At 42.3% G+C, this 18,705-nt stretch overlaps 1 protein-coding gene across 1 annotated transcript in view; it reads left to right on the top strand.

Annotated features, from left to right (window-relative positions):
• PLPP3 (phospholipid phosphatase 3) overlaps positions 1 to 18,705 on the top strand; it is a 66,018-nt gene that overhangs the window by 28,280 nt on the left and 19,033 nt on the right. The window contains exons 2-4 of the mRNA XM_067535456.1: positions 7,243 to 7,400; positions 16,448 to 16,728; positions 17,439 to 17,496. Coding sequence (XP_067391557.1) covers positions 7,243 to 7,400; positions 16,448 to 16,728; positions 17,439 to 17,496 — 497 coding nt within the window. The remainder of the gene's footprint in view (positions 1 to 7,242; positions 7,401 to 16,447; positions 16,729 to 17,438; positions 17,497 to 18,705) is intronic.

The raw sequence follows: 18,705 nt of genomic DNA, 5'->3' as shown, positions 1-18,705 counted from the left end.
CCAGTGGCATTCTCTCCACCAGTGGTTTTTGACCTTTTTTCCTTTGCGGACTCCTGAAAAATTTTGAATGGAGGGGTGGGCCCCTTTGGAAATCTTAGACATAGTCTGCAGGCCTCCCAGTGAAACCACTGCTCTACACCAAGTCAGTCTCCATTCACTTCAGAGGGACTAAAGATGTGCATAAAGGTCATTGGTGGCACATCTCCTTGGGGCTATAAACATTACAGGGCTGTAGATGCAGGAATTGGATGTTTTTTCCTTCCAGGTTATGTGCAAGCACATTGTGAGTATCCTGCGGGAACGTGGAGAGAGATTAACGTTCCTCAGAAAACTTGAATAACGAGCTAGTCCCAAATAATTAGACAACAAAATTCACGTCTTGTTCCCAATGTGCTCTGCTTTCCCATCAGCACGCCTCCAGACTCTGTAGCAGATGATGGACTTAGCAGTCTAGCCATGCTTCAGTTAAATTATGTCTCTACCTATTGGCTTAAATGCATTTTATAATAGTAATAAACAGGTGAAATTAAATGCCAGCCCTTTTGTAGGCAGGGAGGACGCCAGACCAGCCAGAAACAATGGTTAGCGAGTTGTGTAGCGAAACCTACTGTGAGTAGACAATAAACTAAAGCCTGTATAATTTGATTAAAATCAACCTATGACAGTAGTCCCACACATTTTAGGTGGCACCCCCTTACCTCTGTCCGCGGAGCCTCCCTCCCCCTCCCCCCCCCCGGGGGGCCAGGAGCAGGGCCAGGGCCATAGCTGCAGCTGGGAATGAGGCAGAGGTTGGGGTGTAGCCCTGGGGCTGGGGCCCAGAGCTGGGCCAGAAGCAGAACCACAATTGGGGCTAGGGCTGCAGGGCCGGGAGCCAAGGCCGGGTGCCAGGGGCCACGGCCAGAGCTGGGAGCAGAGCGAGGGTGGAGCCGGACCAGAGCGGGGCTGGGTGTGCGCTCCCTCCACATCCCCCATGGGGGCTGGCCTGGGCCCCAGGGTCCTCCCCCACCACGTTCCTCCACGCCCCCACCCCCTGATGGGGTCCATCCCACAGTTTGGGGACCTCTGATGTATGGTATCATGTGACTTTTTAAACAACAAATTTTAAACAAATCAAATTGAATAGTGAGTGATGACTTTCTATAGGATTTGTAGGGTTCTAAAGCAGGTTTATGACCCATATTAAATTGAGTGGGGTTTTTAGAGTCATTTTTATCTCTATTAATTTCTGTAGGACTTTTCCATAAGGGAAAACATGGATAGTAAGATATGGCCACTTGTTAAAGAAATCAGATCAATTTCCACATAGACAAGGACAGAGGGAGGTCTACTCGACTGCTGGCAACCAAAGGAATAACAAAAGAAAAAGCAGCCACTGAAATATGGAGCAAAAGCGGTTTTGTTTACTTTCAATAAGACACAAATATCAGTAATTAGTAATTTAGGTTGAGATTTTCATAGGGATCTAAAGGCGTCTAAATTCAGGCACCCAGGCTGCTTTTGAAATCCCAGTCTTAGGACTCAATAGGATCCTTTCTATTGACTTCAGTAGGCATTAGCTCAGGCCCCCCCCAAATTGTTTTACTGTTTCATTGCAGCTGAAGCTCCTTGGGAAGGCTGGCCTGGTAGGATTTCCTGAGATCCGCTTGACATGGGGGTGGCACCTTAATGCTCAAGTCATCTTATAAATATTTGTTTTCTAATGAGCCGTGCTCAGAATATTTCACAGTAGCAGCTGCCAGGGTTAGTGCTTTTCTTGTCTGAAATGGCAATTCTTCTTTAAGAGCACAGGAAAGCCACAATAGGGGCCCATCTTAGTCTAATCTGGAGTTTATCCAGCCTTCAAAATCGAAAGAAGTATTGTAAACCAAATAAGTTTTATACATTCCCAAGACCAGCCATTAATTACTTTAAAAGGGACCCCTGTCACTTACATGTAACCCGAATATTTATACTCTGTGTCCTGAGTGAGGAATCACATACACCACAGAGTCCCACCATATTATTCAACGTTCTTTTTCAATTATTAGGCTACAACCCTAATGCAGTGAAACTAAAAATCCTGCATGGGATCTGAGCATCATAAACACTGAAGCAAATACAATGAAGAACACTTGTAGCAAAGGCTGAAGTAGCAATTACTGACATTTTGTTGAGGTGCCTATGATGGGAAAATTAATTCTTGGTGACCTGTGATGTCTAGAGAGAACAAAGAGTAAAGATTCTTCCAAGTATTTTTTTTTTTTTAATAAAAACCTCCAAAAAAGAGACTGTGTTTAATTTAGCGCAAAGGTGAAGCTTTGGCTGGGAAGATCAGAGCTTCATGGCTGGGTCACCACAGTAACACCTCCCACATGACTTATCAATGGGAGGCCAATGAAAGCTTATCCTGTGTGTGTGTGTGCTGGGTTTTTTTTTTTTAAATCTGCACAAGTGCTAGCTTTTCAAAGACTCCCAAGTTTCAAAGCATTGAATCCAACACAGAATCCTTTCTTCAGCCTTTGATTTTATGCATGTTGGAAGCTGGTTAGTGAGTGCATGTTTTTTCTATAGGTTGTTAATATTCCCAGGAGGTATTGAAAATTAATTGATTGTTGGGCGAGGGCATTAATAAAAAAGGGAAGAGAGATCTCTCCTCGGTGCTAGTTTTCAAAACCTCACCTCCATGATAAGTGCTTTATTAAATATAAAGGCAAATACATTTAAATCCTTTACCAAAATATCTTAGGGTAGGACACCAGCAGTGAGGGGTCAGAAAGTTGCTTTGACTTCCTCCCAACAAAAGCAACATAATTTTTCAGTGCACAGCACCACAGAGTCCTGCAGTGCCGAAATGAATTCATTAATATCCACACCTGCTTCACGCTGCATTTAGCAGAGGCTTGATCCAGCTTCAAATGAACTCAATGGCAAAACTCCCATTGATTTTAATGGTTCAGGATCAGGCCTCAAGAGATTTCTGTTATGTCCATGGTTTGGAGCAGAACATATCTAGCTCAGGGCTTGTGGTTGGGATTTCACTATTATCTTATTACACCAGAAACTCTTTATAAGACCAGAGGAAAAATACCCTCAACAGGGTAGAAGGATGGTCCTGCAGTTAAGAGATTGGACTAGGAAATTAAAAAAAAACTGGATTCATTTCCCAGCTCAGCCAAAACTCCCTGTGTTGCCTTGGGCAAATCTCTTAATCTCACTATGCCTCAATTTCCATATAGGTACAATGAGGATGATAGCACTTCCTACCTCACAGGGGTCTGGTGAGGGTAAATCTATATGTGAATTCCTCAGGTACTAGTGAAATGATATTTTCTTTAGGCATTTGAATAAAGTCTGCCTGCCATTAGCTAGGTGTCCAGAATGGAACTGTCCATACTAAAGAGGATGTGATTCCTTTGTGCAGCAGGGTTATTAGAGGAAACACCTATTCACATCAACCGGTCCCATGGAACCGAAAGCATAGATGAACATGAGCCACGGACAGAAGCACCAGGATAAATAGCTACCAGATATTATTTTAGGATGGAGTGACCATTCCACTGGTACAATCTATTGCCTATGGATCAACCAACCACCTCAGTGTGGAATCACCACCTCTCTCCTGTTTTCTAAGGGCTGCCTCTTTGACTGTCATTACTTTATAAACACTCTGAGGGCTCCTTCCTTTGTCTTGTAGGGATGTTAAAGGATCATGGAGGATGGTAGGTTTTAAAATGTGATGCCTTAAAGCATTGCCCAGGTCTTGAATTTGGACACACAAATCAATTCATTCGTGCACAGTGTGTACTTGTACATATATGGGGAAGTGTCAATATGAGCATCCCAAATTTGGATGTCCTATTAAGATGCTACATTGGAAAATTGAACTTACCTTTTTATTCTCCTTGCAGAACTAGTACAGCAAAAGTGATGGTGCCAAACTTTGCTCTGTAGCTGTAACTAACTCCATTGATTGTCACCCTCCATGACACTTGCCTACTCTTTCTGATAGACAATTGAAACCTCTCTATCTGGAAGTCTTTAACTCTCTGGCTAATATACCAGTGTAAATGAAAGCAGAATCAGGAACATCTCTGTAAAGAATCACAAAGGGACTTTTCCTTTTGTTCCTTTACTGTATCCTTTTTCATCCATAGCAGCTTCTGCAAAACCCATTCTCTAAATAGCTTCTGGTACCAGTACAGGCTTCACTGTCTTGCAGTCTCAGTGCTAACGATTGTCAGAAAGCATGATTTGTGCCAGAAAGTGTGAGTGGTGACACAATCACTTAGACAATCTGTGCTCAGAGCGCGAATCTCTGTGAAGAAGGGCCATCTTTAGCAGGGTATCTAGCAGCACATTCTTTATTACTTTACTGAGTGGTACCTTCTGTCACTTGGATAATAACCTTAGAAAGAACAGCCCCTAGCCCACAGTCTAGAGTATATTATGTCTTCTCAAGCAATATCCGTTCAGCTATTGAGGGTATGTTTATGTTTCTCTTATAAAAAGAAGAAGAAAAAAAAGAAAGGAAAAAAGAAAAGAAGGGAATCTGAGGTTACTGTTTTGGTGGAAAAATGTCAAGACTCTGTTGGCAATATCCCCCAAACCACAAGTTTGTAGAAGAGAAAACAAAACCATTGGATTTTTCTAAACTATGTCTATGTGCAGTTTAAGAAGCTATACACAATGTAGGTCAATTATGCTCTTATTATAGCTGTGGCAATCATACATATGATTGAACATGCAGAAATACTACAACCTAATGCTGTTCAATGAATGAAGGGAAAACAAATCTTTATTATTCCTAGGTTCACATAGTACACAGGAATACTTTCTTTCTTTCTGCCAGTTTTAGCTTTCAGATGGGTTTCATTGTCTGTGGGAACATGTGTTTTACAGACCTGTCATGTGAAAGCTATTAAAAAGAGGAACTGGAGAAATAACAATAAGCCATGTAACTGTGGTATGTCTACTCCCCAAGTTCAACTTTTATGCTGCTGTTTCAAGCAGTGATGAAACTGGATCGCACCAAACAGTGCTAGCTTTTCTGCTGCAATTTTTCATCAGGATACTCTAGCTCTTTAAAGCAGGCTATTGATATCATATTGCTGGTTTAAGAGATACTTTCAGGGCCAAACTGGCTAGGTTTCAAAATGCTTAGAGAGTGGAATGAAGATGAGCTGGATCCTTGAGAGATGTCCAGTTCTATTTGCAAAACCTGAGATGAGCTGGGAAGAGCAATAGTTCTGAGACGTTTATTCACTATGTCATTACTTTGTTGGAAGATAGACAGTCCATTGCAGGCAGCCTGGGTCTCTGGGTGTTTAATATTACCAGATCCTCATATTATTTTAGAAAATAAAAAACAATAACCTGAAACAATGTGCCTAATTGTGGTCTAGGCTATATTTGAAAAACTGAGAACAAAGTGTATGTGTGTATGTGTGGAGACCTTTTTCAGAGTGCAGTTATACATTTCACACTGTGAATCATTTATTTAAGGCAATCAGCAAAAAAGTAAAAACTATGGATTAGAAAGATCTGTTAAAACAGAAAGAAGGAAATCCAAAATGGATTACAAAAAGTAAGCACCTTAACTTTTTTACACACAAATGGAAAAATGTTTTAAAATAAGCCTTTGATTTTACCTCTCTGGACAAAATCCTTCACTAATTACAAGTGTAGCTGTTTATGACAGCTGTAAAACTTTGCTCCAGGCAAATCAAGTCAAAACCAAGGAGCAACATTTCTTAATTGAAGAGAAAAAAATCTGATAATTTTAAAGTTGTAGGAGTGTAAACAAGAACACAGACATTTAACCCAGTTAGTGGTCAACAAATATTCCGTAACACTTTTTGCAACAGTAGGGGTATCAGTCCTGGTTTTTTTGGACAAATGCCAACTTGGATAATTATATTTTGCTTAAATGATATCCCCCCTACTATAGTTTGAGTCAAACGTTGGGTTTTTTGTTGCTGCTGTTTGCCTCATGTCCCAAACTGTCGAGTAATGTTTCTACATCGTTACATTGTTTTTTGTTTCACCTCAATGGGGATATTATTTCAGACATGGGAGAAGATTTTCCTATCTGTGTAGTTTGTAAATCACTTTGAACGGGTTACAAAGAACTTTTGGATCAAATGTATTGATCCTGCTGTTATTGAAGTAAACAGCAAAACACCTGGGGAAACCGAGGCACATAGAAGTTTTAAGTGGCCTTCCCATACTCATTCAGGATGAATGACAAAACTGGGAAAAGTTCCCCAACCTCTAGGCAATGTTATATTCCTCTGAAATAGCATGATCATTGTTGTTATTGAGTTATACGTGTGCAACCATTCTAAGTTTCGTTAGCTTGTGTCATAACCCGTTTCCATTGGTCTGTGACCATATTTCACACATCTGGTTTGAAGTTCCAGCTATGGTGTGGAAATTAAGGTCTCATATCCATTGCCTTTAAAACAGTATTTAAAATACATATTTCTCATGGTGGCAGCCAGTAGGATCTGATGTGGTTTCCCTAGCTATTGTGTATGGGCGGATAGATGCTGTGTTTGACTAGTATTCAAAAAGTGTTCAAAGAAAGGTTGCCCTAATAATGTTTATATTCTTTTCCCACATTGGCCAGTCAAATTGTGCTGGAACCCCTTTGCAACACAAAGGTATATTAAACATGGAAATACAGTTGTTGTGGTGGTGGGTTTTTTTTAAACACTATATCAAAGCCAGTGTAAATGAGACTTATCTTGGTCAAAAAGGCAGGAAAAGCATGACCTGCTATTTGATATTTTACTGTTTGTTTATTCAGTAACTCCTCCTGCAGCCCTGCTGAACTCAGCTTCCATCATGCCTGTCAGAGAGATGTTTTGGGGCTGTGTTCACAGCACCAGGAGCTCTGTAGAGAATAGCTTGATATTCTTTTCCATGCCTTCTTGCAACGGGTGTGCTGTTGGCATTCATTCCTGTAAGTTAATATTTGCAATGCGCAAGGTTTCACTGAGACTGTGCAGTGTGTTCATCTGATAACCATAGCAGAATAGGTACTTTTCTTTCCCAGGAGAAACTGAGTAAAACAGTTCCCAACACTATGCACTTTGGAATCTCATGAGGAGAGAAAGAAAAGCATCATCAAAGTTGTGCTGCATTGTGCTTTATTTGGTTCTTTTGGGGGTCTTTTTATTGCATTTTGTTCATGTTTGTCCATGTCACTGATTTTTTTTTTCTTTTGTGTTTTCTCTGTTGTTTGTCTTCTCTCTCCCCAAGCTGGTCTGCCCTTTCTGATCATTGAAACCAGCACAATCCCGCCGTACCAGCGGGGGTTTTACTGCAACGATGAGAGTATCAAGTACCCTCTGAAAACGGGTGAGACGATTAATGACGCTGTGCTGTGTGCTGCAGGGATCCTCATCGCCATCCTGGCTGTAAGTAGAATCAGCGAGTCAAATTATTCTGCCCCTCTTTCACACGATTGTATGTTTGTCATCTCCTGAGCAGGGAATGCTAACAGGGCCCTACTCTTGCTCACAAATAGCGTGCCAATCCACGCAAAAAGACTGTTGGAAAAGCTTTGCTCAACAAATAATATATAAGGATTGGGAGTTGGGACTGCGCCTTGAACAAATTAAAAAATCTACCGCAACAGCAGCAAGGACAGGATGGTGTTGGTAATAGGATAGGAAGCCTTTCACCTCTGGGTCAGTTGTTCAGAATCAGTCCAGGTTAGTGACTGAAACTCATTACCATCCGAAAGCTGTGTGGGGTACGTGGTGAAATTAACCAGTCGGTTAATAATTTGGTGGGTAAACGGTGGTTGATTTGCTTAGTTTGTAGTAGAAGAGCTCCCCGTTTCAAAAACCACTATACTAATGAGCACTAGCCTGTATGCAGACAGTTGAAGCAGGGAAACGAAAAGGCCTAAAGTCTGATCCAGCACCTATCGAACCAGTGGGAGTTTTTCTGTTGACTTTTAATGGGGAATGGATTGGGACTGTAGAAACTGGCCTACTGACTCAATGCAAGAAGCCCTTTCCATATCAGATTGTCAGTATAGGGAAACATCATCCTATTGATGTGCCTGTACTGTGTATATGAGGCATACATTTCCAGTGCTGTTAATCACCTTCCCCAGCGCACACAACAATCTGCAGCCGTGTGTAAATGAAAACTTACAGCAGGAATAGTAAGATTACTTCTGAAGGAGGTTAAAAAAAAGTCAAACCGTTTGGGCAAGTCCTGCAAACTTTACAATATAAGAGCAAGTTCACGTTTCAGGGAGTATACTCCGTACAAGCAAAAAGATTTAGTGTCAGGAAGAATTTGGCATGTCTTGTCCACATTTGAGTGATTCCTGTGGTATTTACATATTCCACATTTCATGCAGTTTTAAAAAAGAGTTGTGCCTTTCCAGCCAACTGCTGCATGGAAAAAGTTTCCGAGGCAGTATTATGCTTTAATAAATAGTAACACACACTAGACACTCCTGTGATCTTACTTGTGTCGCCTTTCTGATTACTTCTGATTTTGTTTTTCATATCAAATTTCCCTCTGCTGCGTGGAGGGATTATGTTGTGTGTGAACATATTTGCTTTAAGTTTCTGCAAATGGGTCAAATCCAGCCCTGGAGGAGTCATCTGAGTGGAGGCTCCTTGCACCAGTACATTTGTCAGCTACTTACTGAAAACACATTGGGTCAAGAACGTACCAGGAAGCCTAATTACACTCAAGTCACAGTGCTCTACTGAAATGTGACAGGTGTCTGTAACGCCATCATGAAAAGCTGAAATGAAGTTATTTAAAAACAAAATAACGCCTTTAGAGGTGACAGATACTTGGCCCCTGTTTCAGTCCCTTGGCTCCATTCCTGCTGTGCAAAAGAATATCTGGGGATTCCTTTGGTGTGGGAGCATCCACTGGTGACACATACCCAGCTGTACATCCCCTGCTCCACCCCTTCCCATTCTGGTGGAGGGGGTGTGGACAGAATTTGCACTCTCGCATTCTGCACCGTGGCCACAGCTGCTCTAACTTTATGGTGGTGCCAGACCTAAGCTCTCCAGGACTGGGGGAGAGCAAAGGTGGTTTTAAACCACCTTCTTCCCACTCCTCACAGGTCTAGCACTGAGCATAGCTCGTTCACATGCAAAATTCTGGCCCTTAATATTTGTATAAACATTTATATCAAGATATGAAACCCCCCCCCCCCACCTCCCAGCATTTCTGTATGAGAAGTACCTACGTTTCCCTTTGTACCTGCTTCTAGCATATCTTAGGTTTTTCCTTAAGGATCACTGTCACGACAGTCCTTTGCTTAGTTCTGTCATCTAAAGCAATTGTATTGTGGGTGGGTAAGTTAAGGGACAGAAATGACTTCCCCCTGCTTTCATTCTTTGTCCTACAAGCAGTATGATGTCCAGTATCTTTAGCATGCCTAAGCTTTATATTGACACTTGTGGTTCAAACAGTAAATTGTGCACACGACTTTTCCTTTCCTTTTACTCCATCAGTGGCTATGTTTGTAAATTCGTCAGAAACCTGTTTGATGAGAAGGTTCGTGCACTCTGGGTAGAATTCACTTCACCTGAGCTATTGGGCATTGCATGGTGGTGTTTGTGGGTATGTGGGAGTGGGGATATTGGGGGCCGTAGGGAAGAAATGCCAGGGAAGGAGTTGCCTAAGTGAAATCCACTTCCCAATGGGAGCAGCGAGAGGAACTGGTGTGCAGGCCCTCTGTGCAAGATTGTGGGATCCAGTAGCAGTCACAGCCCCTCTATGCCACTTTCAGATAAATGTGGATCCTGTGAACTTTCCCTATGATCCGCCCCCATCATTGCATTCCCCACTAGCGTTTGCAAAGCCATAGGGAGAGAGTTTGAAAAGTGTACCAACTCAGGGATCAAGCCGTGTAGAGGGGTGCTTGTGCTGAATCTGGGCCGTGGGATGAATTTCATCTTACGAACTTGTCCCTCGGGGAAATATTTCGAACCTGTTTCAGTAGTACTGTCTGAGCTTTCCAGCAGTAATTAGAGTTAAATTATAGTCAATGCAGAGATAGGAAGTGATCCCCACTGGAACTCCCTCTCACGTCAGTGGGTGTCAACATGGATAGGTCAAGAGTAGTGTATATGACTCATTGTGTTGTGTCTACCAAACAGATGGCTGATTTCTTTTTCAAAGTCATCCTTTCTCTTAGTTTATTTCAATTTCTAAGATAATTATCTGTTAGTTCCCTCCCCCAAGCAGAATGGAAATGAAGCCATGCTTCAGCCTTCATTGACTGCAGCATCACTGGCCAGCCAAGTTTATTCATGGAGCCATGGGCAAACAGTCCCAATAATTCTGTGTCTCATTCCAAAAGTGAAAGTGAAAAAAAATCTATAAACAAGAAGGAATTTTACCCTGCAGGTGAATTACCCCCAAGTATGGAAAAGCCATAAAATAAAATGAAACAACATCTCATTTTCACATTACTGCCTGACATACCGTCATGTCGGCTCCATACAGAATCTGCTTCTGATCAGCAGTGAGCCAGTGGCAAATACAAGAGTTGGAACTGAAATTGGAAACATAATCAACTGACTATTTAATCCATCAAGTTTCTAACATGAAATGGCAGGTCAACAAAAAAGAAAAAATGTTTCCCTGAAAGAAGTGGATGTTTTCTGTGTTTTTCTGCACTCACAAGAAAAGTAACTTGGTAAGGAAAATACAAAAGCTCAGTTATTTGTTGTTGAGTGACACAAATGGCTAACTAGTGATTTACAAAACAGATTTCTTGCTGTGACAGAATATATGGAAAATTCAAGTCATTCTGCCTCTTTTTCAGATGTAACCCAGATACCAGAATCTTTGTAGTATAATATGAATTCCTTTTGAATCCACAAAGCACCAGTTTCTCTCCTTTCATCTAAAATGTTTGCTTTTCAGAAGCATGGCTGTAGGTGAGGACAAGTGGGGACAATAAATAAAACAAAACAAAACATTTCATGCTCTCAACTCTCAGTTTTATGTAGTGGCACTGGCAAAATCTTCAGGCCAGAGCGAAAGGTTCAGGTCGTGTTTTATGTGCCTTGAAAACTCCTGGAGTTCTTGCTAAGTAAACTTCAGAGATAAAGACTTTTGCCTCTTTCAGGACATAGGACAGTGGTCCCCAGACTTTTTACCTTGCGTCCTCCCCTTACTCCCATCTACGCCTCCCCGCGGCCAGGAGCAGGGCCACAGTCAGGGCCAGAGGTATGGCTAGGGCTGTGGCTGGGAGTGGGGCCACGGTCGGGACCAAGGCTGGGGCTTGAGCTGCAGCCAGGGGTGGGGCTGGGGCTGGGGGCCACGGGTAGGGCTGCAGTCGGGGCAGAGGCTGAGGCTGAAGCTGGGGGCAGAGGCTGAGGCTGAAGCTGGAGCCACAGCTTAGCTGGGAACCAGGAGCTGCGGCTGGGGATGGATCTGGGGCTGGGAGCATGGCCAGAACAGGGGGTGGGGGCTGAAACTGGGAGCAGAACAGGCCAGGTGGCACTTCCTCCCCGCCCCTCATGGTGGCTGGCCTGGGCCCCACTGCACACCCCAGCCCCCCAGGGGAGCCCGCCCCACAGTTTGGGGATCTCTGACATAGGAGGATATGTATTTGTGTTCAGTGCCTACATATTTACTGACTTGGGGACAACCACTGCCCTTGGAGCTATACATGCGTAAAGCCCTTGCGAGACTAATTGCCCTTAAGATTTTTGCGCTCAGACCTCCACTAAATGCTCATAGACTCTAAGGTCAGAAGGGACTATCATGCTCACTCTAGTCTGACCTCCTGCACAACGCAGGCCACAGCACCTCACCCACCCACTCCTGTAATAGTCCCATAACCTCTGTGCTTTTGCTTTTGGAAAATATTTCACCCTCATGGAGACCGAAGTCCTCTTTTTATCCATAGACTAGCTTGGCATAACCAGTGATAATATTCGTTTCTCCACACTGACCACTCAGTAAGTCTCAAAAGCCAGTTGTGGAGGGATTCCCTGTATAAGGGAGAAAATGATTCATGTCCATTCAGTTCTTGGCCTCTCCCTTTCGAATGCTAACAAGGGAGGGGCAATTGCTCACTAGTACTGAAATTCAACCTGTGCGGAGGACAGCCCAAGGCTTATGCTTCATTGACATCCTCAAGAGAGGGCCATGGGCCGTGCACAAGCTATGTGCTGGCTTCCTGCACAGGGATGAACCGCACTCTCTGACCTTGAGTGAGGCCACAAACCCATGTCACATAGGCCACTGAACAGGTGGTAACAACTGGCAGTCACTTCTAGCTAGGCTTGGATTTGAAGCTGTGTCCTAGAAATGAAAGGTTCTTTATTCCGTTTCCGGAGCCCCCTTATGGATAAAACGGTTGTTCCTACCCAACTTCACGTACTGTCAGATCTTGACAGCTTTTGAAAAAACCCAACAAGATCAATTTTCTAAATCAGCAAATTTGTAAGAATACAAATGTGGATAGTCAGATATTTATATTTCAATGTTAAATGCTCCCATTTGGCAAGACACAGAAAAACAATACCTTGGAGACATAACTGATTAGAAAGACCCTGAAAGTGTAATTACTGGGACAACTGGATAATAGATGATAATTGCATATAAAGCTTACACTTGATAAGAAAGACTGTAGAAGAGACTAGAGGGAAAAGTTTGATATTTGTTTCTTACTAGTGACTATGTTAAATGTTTCCAGCAATTCACACTGGGAAATTCTCTATATTCCACATGCAAATTATTTGCTGGAGACATAAGTCAGAAAAGGAGATTAATACCTCTAAGACTTGTTTATTCAGGACGAAGTTTAAGTTTGTGCACATCTGTGCTGAATTAGTTTTCTAAGTCCCTCTTTATCAGAGAGAGCATTGCCAAAAAACAACTTTGCTCTATTTTAGCTTTTCATTAATGTTCAGCCATGATTTTAACTAAAGTGGGAGGGGAGGGGGGGTCATGACTACCCAGCAGTGTGTTAGCGGGAGACTGAAGTCTCCAATTTACAATCTGCTACATCTGTTCAATTATCAAGACCACCAGCAGTGAGAAAAAAAATATTAATCCCTACACTTTGTTGGTCCCTGTTTAAAATGGTCACATGTCTAAGCTTTAAGGGGATCCATTTGTGAACTTTGAGAATAATGGTACATCCTGTGGGGTCATGTATCATCCTTAATTTAATTTATTTTCCCTCTGCAGTTCTAAGTCCTATAAGATGCAGGCAGCTCTTGCCTGCATGGTTTTATGCACACAACCATCAAAGAAAGTTGCAGGAAGCAGTTGGGGTGAGGTACCCGCAGTTGGGGTGCAGTTGCAGACTATACACCTTCACTTTGAGAGTGGCACAATCCACAGGCCATTTCTTCGAGTTTGTCGACACTATGAGTGCTACAGTGGCACAGCTGCAGCCATGGCACTGTAGTGTCGTGGTACGGACACTTCCTAAATTGATAGGAGAGCTTTCTTCTGTCCGTGTAGGTACTTCCCCTCCCCGAATGGTGGTAGCTACCCTAGTGGTTAGGTTGGCTTAACTACAGCTAGGTCAATCCAAATTTTACGTGTCGACCAGAGCTCTGTGTGCAGTGGAAATAGATTCCTGAAGCGCCTACAAAACCCACAGTGGATTCCTAAACCACTCATTCGCATACAAATGAACAAACACAGAGAGAAACTGAAATGACAGCGGCAGGGAGAAGAACAGCCTCCAAATGACAATTGGAACGCATGAGTATCCTTTCCAAGACACAAATGAACTGTGTTCTGCCACAGGAGAGACGTTCAGGCATTCTTCTTTGGACCTCATGCAAACGTACTTCCTGGCTCGCAGCCTGCATTTGAAGATAGTCCAAAATCTAGATGAAGCATCATCTTCAGAGCATGCAGATTCTCAAGGGCTTACAAGTGACTCTGGAACAGGTCAGCTGCAAGACCCTAGACAACCTCAGTCAAGCCCAGAGAGAACTCAACATTGATATTCTTTTGTAAAATGTGCTTGTGGCTTGTAACCCCTCCACGGCAGGTCAATGGCCCCGATGTCTTTCTCCAGGAAGCATGGTAGTATAAATGCTTGCTTGTAGCCTATTGGGTTGTTTTTTTGTTTTTTTTTACTTCCCTTTGATAAAGCCTGCACAGCTATCATTTCAGTTACTTTAGGTCAGCCTTTGTTTGCCAAGCCATGGTACTTAGAGTTCAAACCATGATACAGTTTCATCTCTTGTTCGTCTAATTGCAGGGCTTTCCCAGTTTATTAGTTTCCAAATGTTGTGCCAAGTTTTTAAAAAGGTAGGTAGGGGAGAATTCTCTTCTGGATGGAATTGGCTGGCTGCCATGGTGTGAAGAATTTTGCTATCTGTTTCAGAAAGGGATTAGCATGAAGGCATTTTTCTTGACAGTTAAATTTACATATCGCAAAGTTGCTAACTGGAAGAGAAAGGGGGGAGAGGGAGGGAAATAAAAACACCTCATTTTATTACTCAGGTATAAAAACATTTAAAAGTAATGAATAAAATCCTAAAGCTGTAAATCTGAAGCTCAAAATCTAGGTGTGTAACGTGACAGAACAATTTAAGCCTTTGCCTCTTTTGGAGAGGTGAGACATTTGGACTTCATTTCACGGCCTGATTTTCATTAAATTGCCTTTTAAGAGTTAGGATTACAAGAAGCCAGGTCCTCTGGTTCATAACTATGATTTATGACAACATTGTCAAATCCACAACACTCCCCCCCCTTCGTGGCACAAGAAATACATAATTTGCTGCTTAATAACTACAAGCACCATTGGAAGTCCCAGAAAAGTCCAGTGTTTATGGAAACTTTGTATAATTTAAATTGGGGCTGACCACTGCAAATGTGGGGCCAGATTCTACATACTTGGAGGGTCTCAGAATCTGATTCGTGTTCATTTTTTTAAAGCTATGAAAATAAAAAAACATCTGACGTGTTAGACTTTTTTTTTTCTATATGCAATTATTTATAACCTTGTCCCTTGATTCTTTCATCTCTGTCATTAGATGTGAGTTGAATTCTGATCTCAGTTACACTGGTATACATCTAGAGCATTTGAAGTCAATGTGGTTATTCTGGCTTTACACCAAAATACCCGAGAGCAGAATTTGATCCAATGAGTTCAGTTTGGCCTTGGAATTTTTCCTTCTGTTTCAAAAAAATTGTTGGTTTTGATTTCGAGATGGTATAAAGAAAAATGGGAAATTTAGGATGAGTAGGAGAAGAGAACTCCAAATGGTGAGATCTAGCAAGTGGTGGAAGCCCTGTTACTTGAGATATTCAGAACAACAAAAAGCAAAGCATTGTAAATTATACAAAATATATTGTAGGGAACATTTTGCACCAAGCAAAGAGCAGAACAATCTAGCAGGTGTTTTCTGTCTCTGATATCTAGGATTCCATGAACATCATCCAATTACAAAGGTTTCTCTGGAACTTAAGCGATCTCTGGTTTGACCAAGTTCTGCTTCACCCATGTGTGACGAAAACTAAATGATTGGAAATTTCTGAAAAGGAATGTACTGATCTATTGGTCTGTTATTTACCTTCCTGTCGTGGATGGACAGCCTGATTTGTGCATCACAACAACATAGTGAAAGGAGTGGGGAATGTTTTCATATGTCAGACCCCCCACCCCAAAACACACACACACACAAACAAACAGCCAAAAGATTGTTGTAATCCACTGGGGTTTTGTTATACTAAGATCGATGTCATTCCTAGGGCTCTCTCTTGCTCAGCATTTGCCATTTGGATCATTTGCTGTTGATTTGGGCCACAACTGCACTGTGTATCTCGCTATGCCCATGAAGTAAGAGTCCAATCGCCAATATGGTGATGCCAAACCTTTTAGGTCGAACTGGCTGCTTTTGTTCACATAGTAATATGGGATAGCTAGAATCTACAAACAAAAGAGGTTAGACCGTTTCTTTATGTCTCTGGGCATGTCACTGTTACCTGCAGGCTAATAGAGGCGGAAAAGAGAGAGATTATGATAAGTGCCATTTTACAATGCTCCCTGCAGAAAACCAAAGCATTTTTTTTACCCCCTGTTTGTATTCTGAGATAGCATCACGAGTCTGAGATATAATGGAATCTAATTACTTTCAGATGGGCAAGTTGTTCTTGGAATTCCGTCAATATTTATTTAACTTGAGTCTGCTTTTAAGACAGAATTTATGAATAAATATGTATCGTTCAGAAACGTGCTCGCCTTCTGTATGAAACAAAAATTCTCTCACTGAAGTGTTAATATGCATCTGGCCTTACGCCCACAGTAATTAATGGAAGTCTGAAAGACTTGAGTCCAGGACCCTGTAGTTTATTTCTTAACAAATGCTCATTTATTCTGAGATCTTATTATCTTGTGCAGTTGCACGTTTACCTCATGTGACCTCTTAATGCAAAGTGTTATTTTTTGCCCTTCTAAATAATTTTTTTTTTTCAATTGCTCCCTCAGATCATAACAGGAGAGTTCTACCGCATTCATTACTTGAAGGAGAAGTCTCGGTCCTTCATCCAGAACCCGTACGTGGCGGCTCTGTACAAACAAGTGGGCTGTTTTGCCTTTGGCTGTGCCATCAGCCAGTCCTTCACAGACATTGCCAAAGTGTCCGTCGGACGCTTGCGACCTCATTTCCTGCATGTTTGTAATCCAGACTTTTCAGTAATCAACTGCTCTAAAGGCTACATTCAAAACTACACCTGTAGGGGAAATGACAGCAGAGTCCAGGAAGCCAGGTGAGAAGTGTTTTCTTGTCAATATAGGGGGAAATATATTGTCTGTTGTTTCTGCCAAAATGGTGTCGCACAAAATACTGCTCAGGGTCCTTCTACCAGCAGTGGATCGTTTGGAAACTTCTTTCTCTTGGAAGACTGTCACTTGACCTACCATTGACTGGCAGTTTCCCTAAGGAGTTACTGAACTCTGCTGAATAATTCTTCTTAATGCACCTGGATTGGTGTTTACCTTTATTTCTATAGAAATTCCCGGATATCTGAGGTTAGTTTGTAAGTTACCAGTCTGCTGAGGATATGGCAGTTCATAGCTGTGCTGCCCCAGAAGCAGACCAGGAAGGGAACTGCAATCCCATAATTCTCCACCCCTTTATCCATTGAGGAAATAATTTGCTACTGGTCTCCTTGTCGTGATGCCATGCTCAGCTGCATTGGCTGGAGTGTCAGGATTAGGGTGGAGCCAATGCTCCATATGTACCCTGCCCACCCACTCCCTCTCCACCCTCCTAGGTATGGAGGGAGCAGCAGCCCCAGATAAATTGCTTTCCCATCCACAATGAAGATAGCCTATACAGGAAAATAAGGATGTTTCTTACATCCCTTAATTCCCCTATTATAAGAGGCAGGTCACATAATCTTGCCTCTGGATTATTCGTAGGCAGGTTCAATCTAATATTACAATGGCTGATTCCTACACGTTCATTGTCTTACAGGAAATCCTTCTTCTCTGGTCACGCCTCCTTCTCGCTCTATACCATGCTTTATTTGGTGGTGAGTACCCTCAATTTTTTGTGAGCCAAACATGTTTCCAAACTGTAGCATCCTCACGTGGGATGCTCCCTCCTTCCCCTCACTTGCAGCAATTTGGCAGCTGTTTATATCGCTCTGACTACATCAGAAGACTGCAGGACCAAATCAAAAACTGCCATTAAAAATCAGAGGCTGAAAAACTAAAAAATACTTGAACTTTTTAGCATTGTTTGGTCTTGTGACTCCTGACATTTCTGTTCGGCTACATGGACCTCGGCTGCACCAGGGCTGTTACCAAGTCTCCAGATCAATCCTGCATTCCTTGCTCAATGAGCAATCAGAAAGCGTTTGGTGTGAGCCACACAAGGAAGCCGCATCGCCTAAGATCAATGCACATGGGCTGTATTTAGGCTTATATCAGACAGCTTGCTCCGTCCTCTGCACTTGATAATATATAACCCGAACCGGCTGCCTCTGTAGGCTAAAGCCTGATTTTCGTGTTACCTTTGGGGTGAAATATGAAAGCAGAGCAGGTGAACTGGTCTGCCCACACAGTCTGATCCAAAACTGTGGGCTGGTCTGTTTTTCTTTGTCAATGAAAAATGGTTCTGCCCTTCCTCTGCTCTGCCTTTGAATAGAGTAGTGTGCCAAGGTGCTTCCTGCCTTTAGCTGCTGAACGCATGCTTGGTAGCACTCATGAAAGGACCCGGCACAAGTCAATTATGGGTGGAACTACAGTAAACTTTTTTGGAAAGGGGATTTGGGTAGTGATTTGTGTAAAATATAATTAGGAAAAAGGTTTTTGGTTATTTTCAAAGATTTGCGGCCCCCATATCTTCTGTAACCTTAGACTGGAAACCAAAGAAACAGCCCTGCACTTATGAAAACATTAAACATGAACTTTTATTTATCCATGAGCAGCACTTCCCCCCGCACTCCTTTACTTTGCCATCTGAAAAGATAAATTACCACTGCTCACTCCTGGTTTTTAATTCCTGGATTTTTACCCCCTGGGCTGGAAGCAGTTTAATTGCCGTTTGGACAGTTTTGAGCGGGTTTTCTTAATTTATTTCCTCATTTTCTTTTTTTCTTTTCTCGAAACTTTTCAAATTGATTCTATAAACATTTATGCCATTTCCTCTCAGTGATGTTAAAACAACATTGTCAGTGAATGGCTGGGGATACGTGATGTGAAAGAAATTGGACATTTCTGCCCCCACCTCCCAAAAA

Source organism: Emydura macquarii, unplaced genomic scaffold, assembly GCF_026122565.2.
Source record: "Emydura macquarii macquarii isolate MOO-44397 ecotype Brisbane River unplaced genomic scaffold, CSIRO-AGI_Emac_v2 contig_3506, whole genome shotgun sequence".
In the NCBI taxonomy this organism is placed as follows: Eukaryota; Metazoa; Chordata; order Testudines; family Chelidae; genus Emydura; species Emydura macquarii.
The sequence above is the reverse complement of the archived record's forward strand: the minus strand, read 5'-3'. Positions and strand labels throughout refer to the sequence as shown.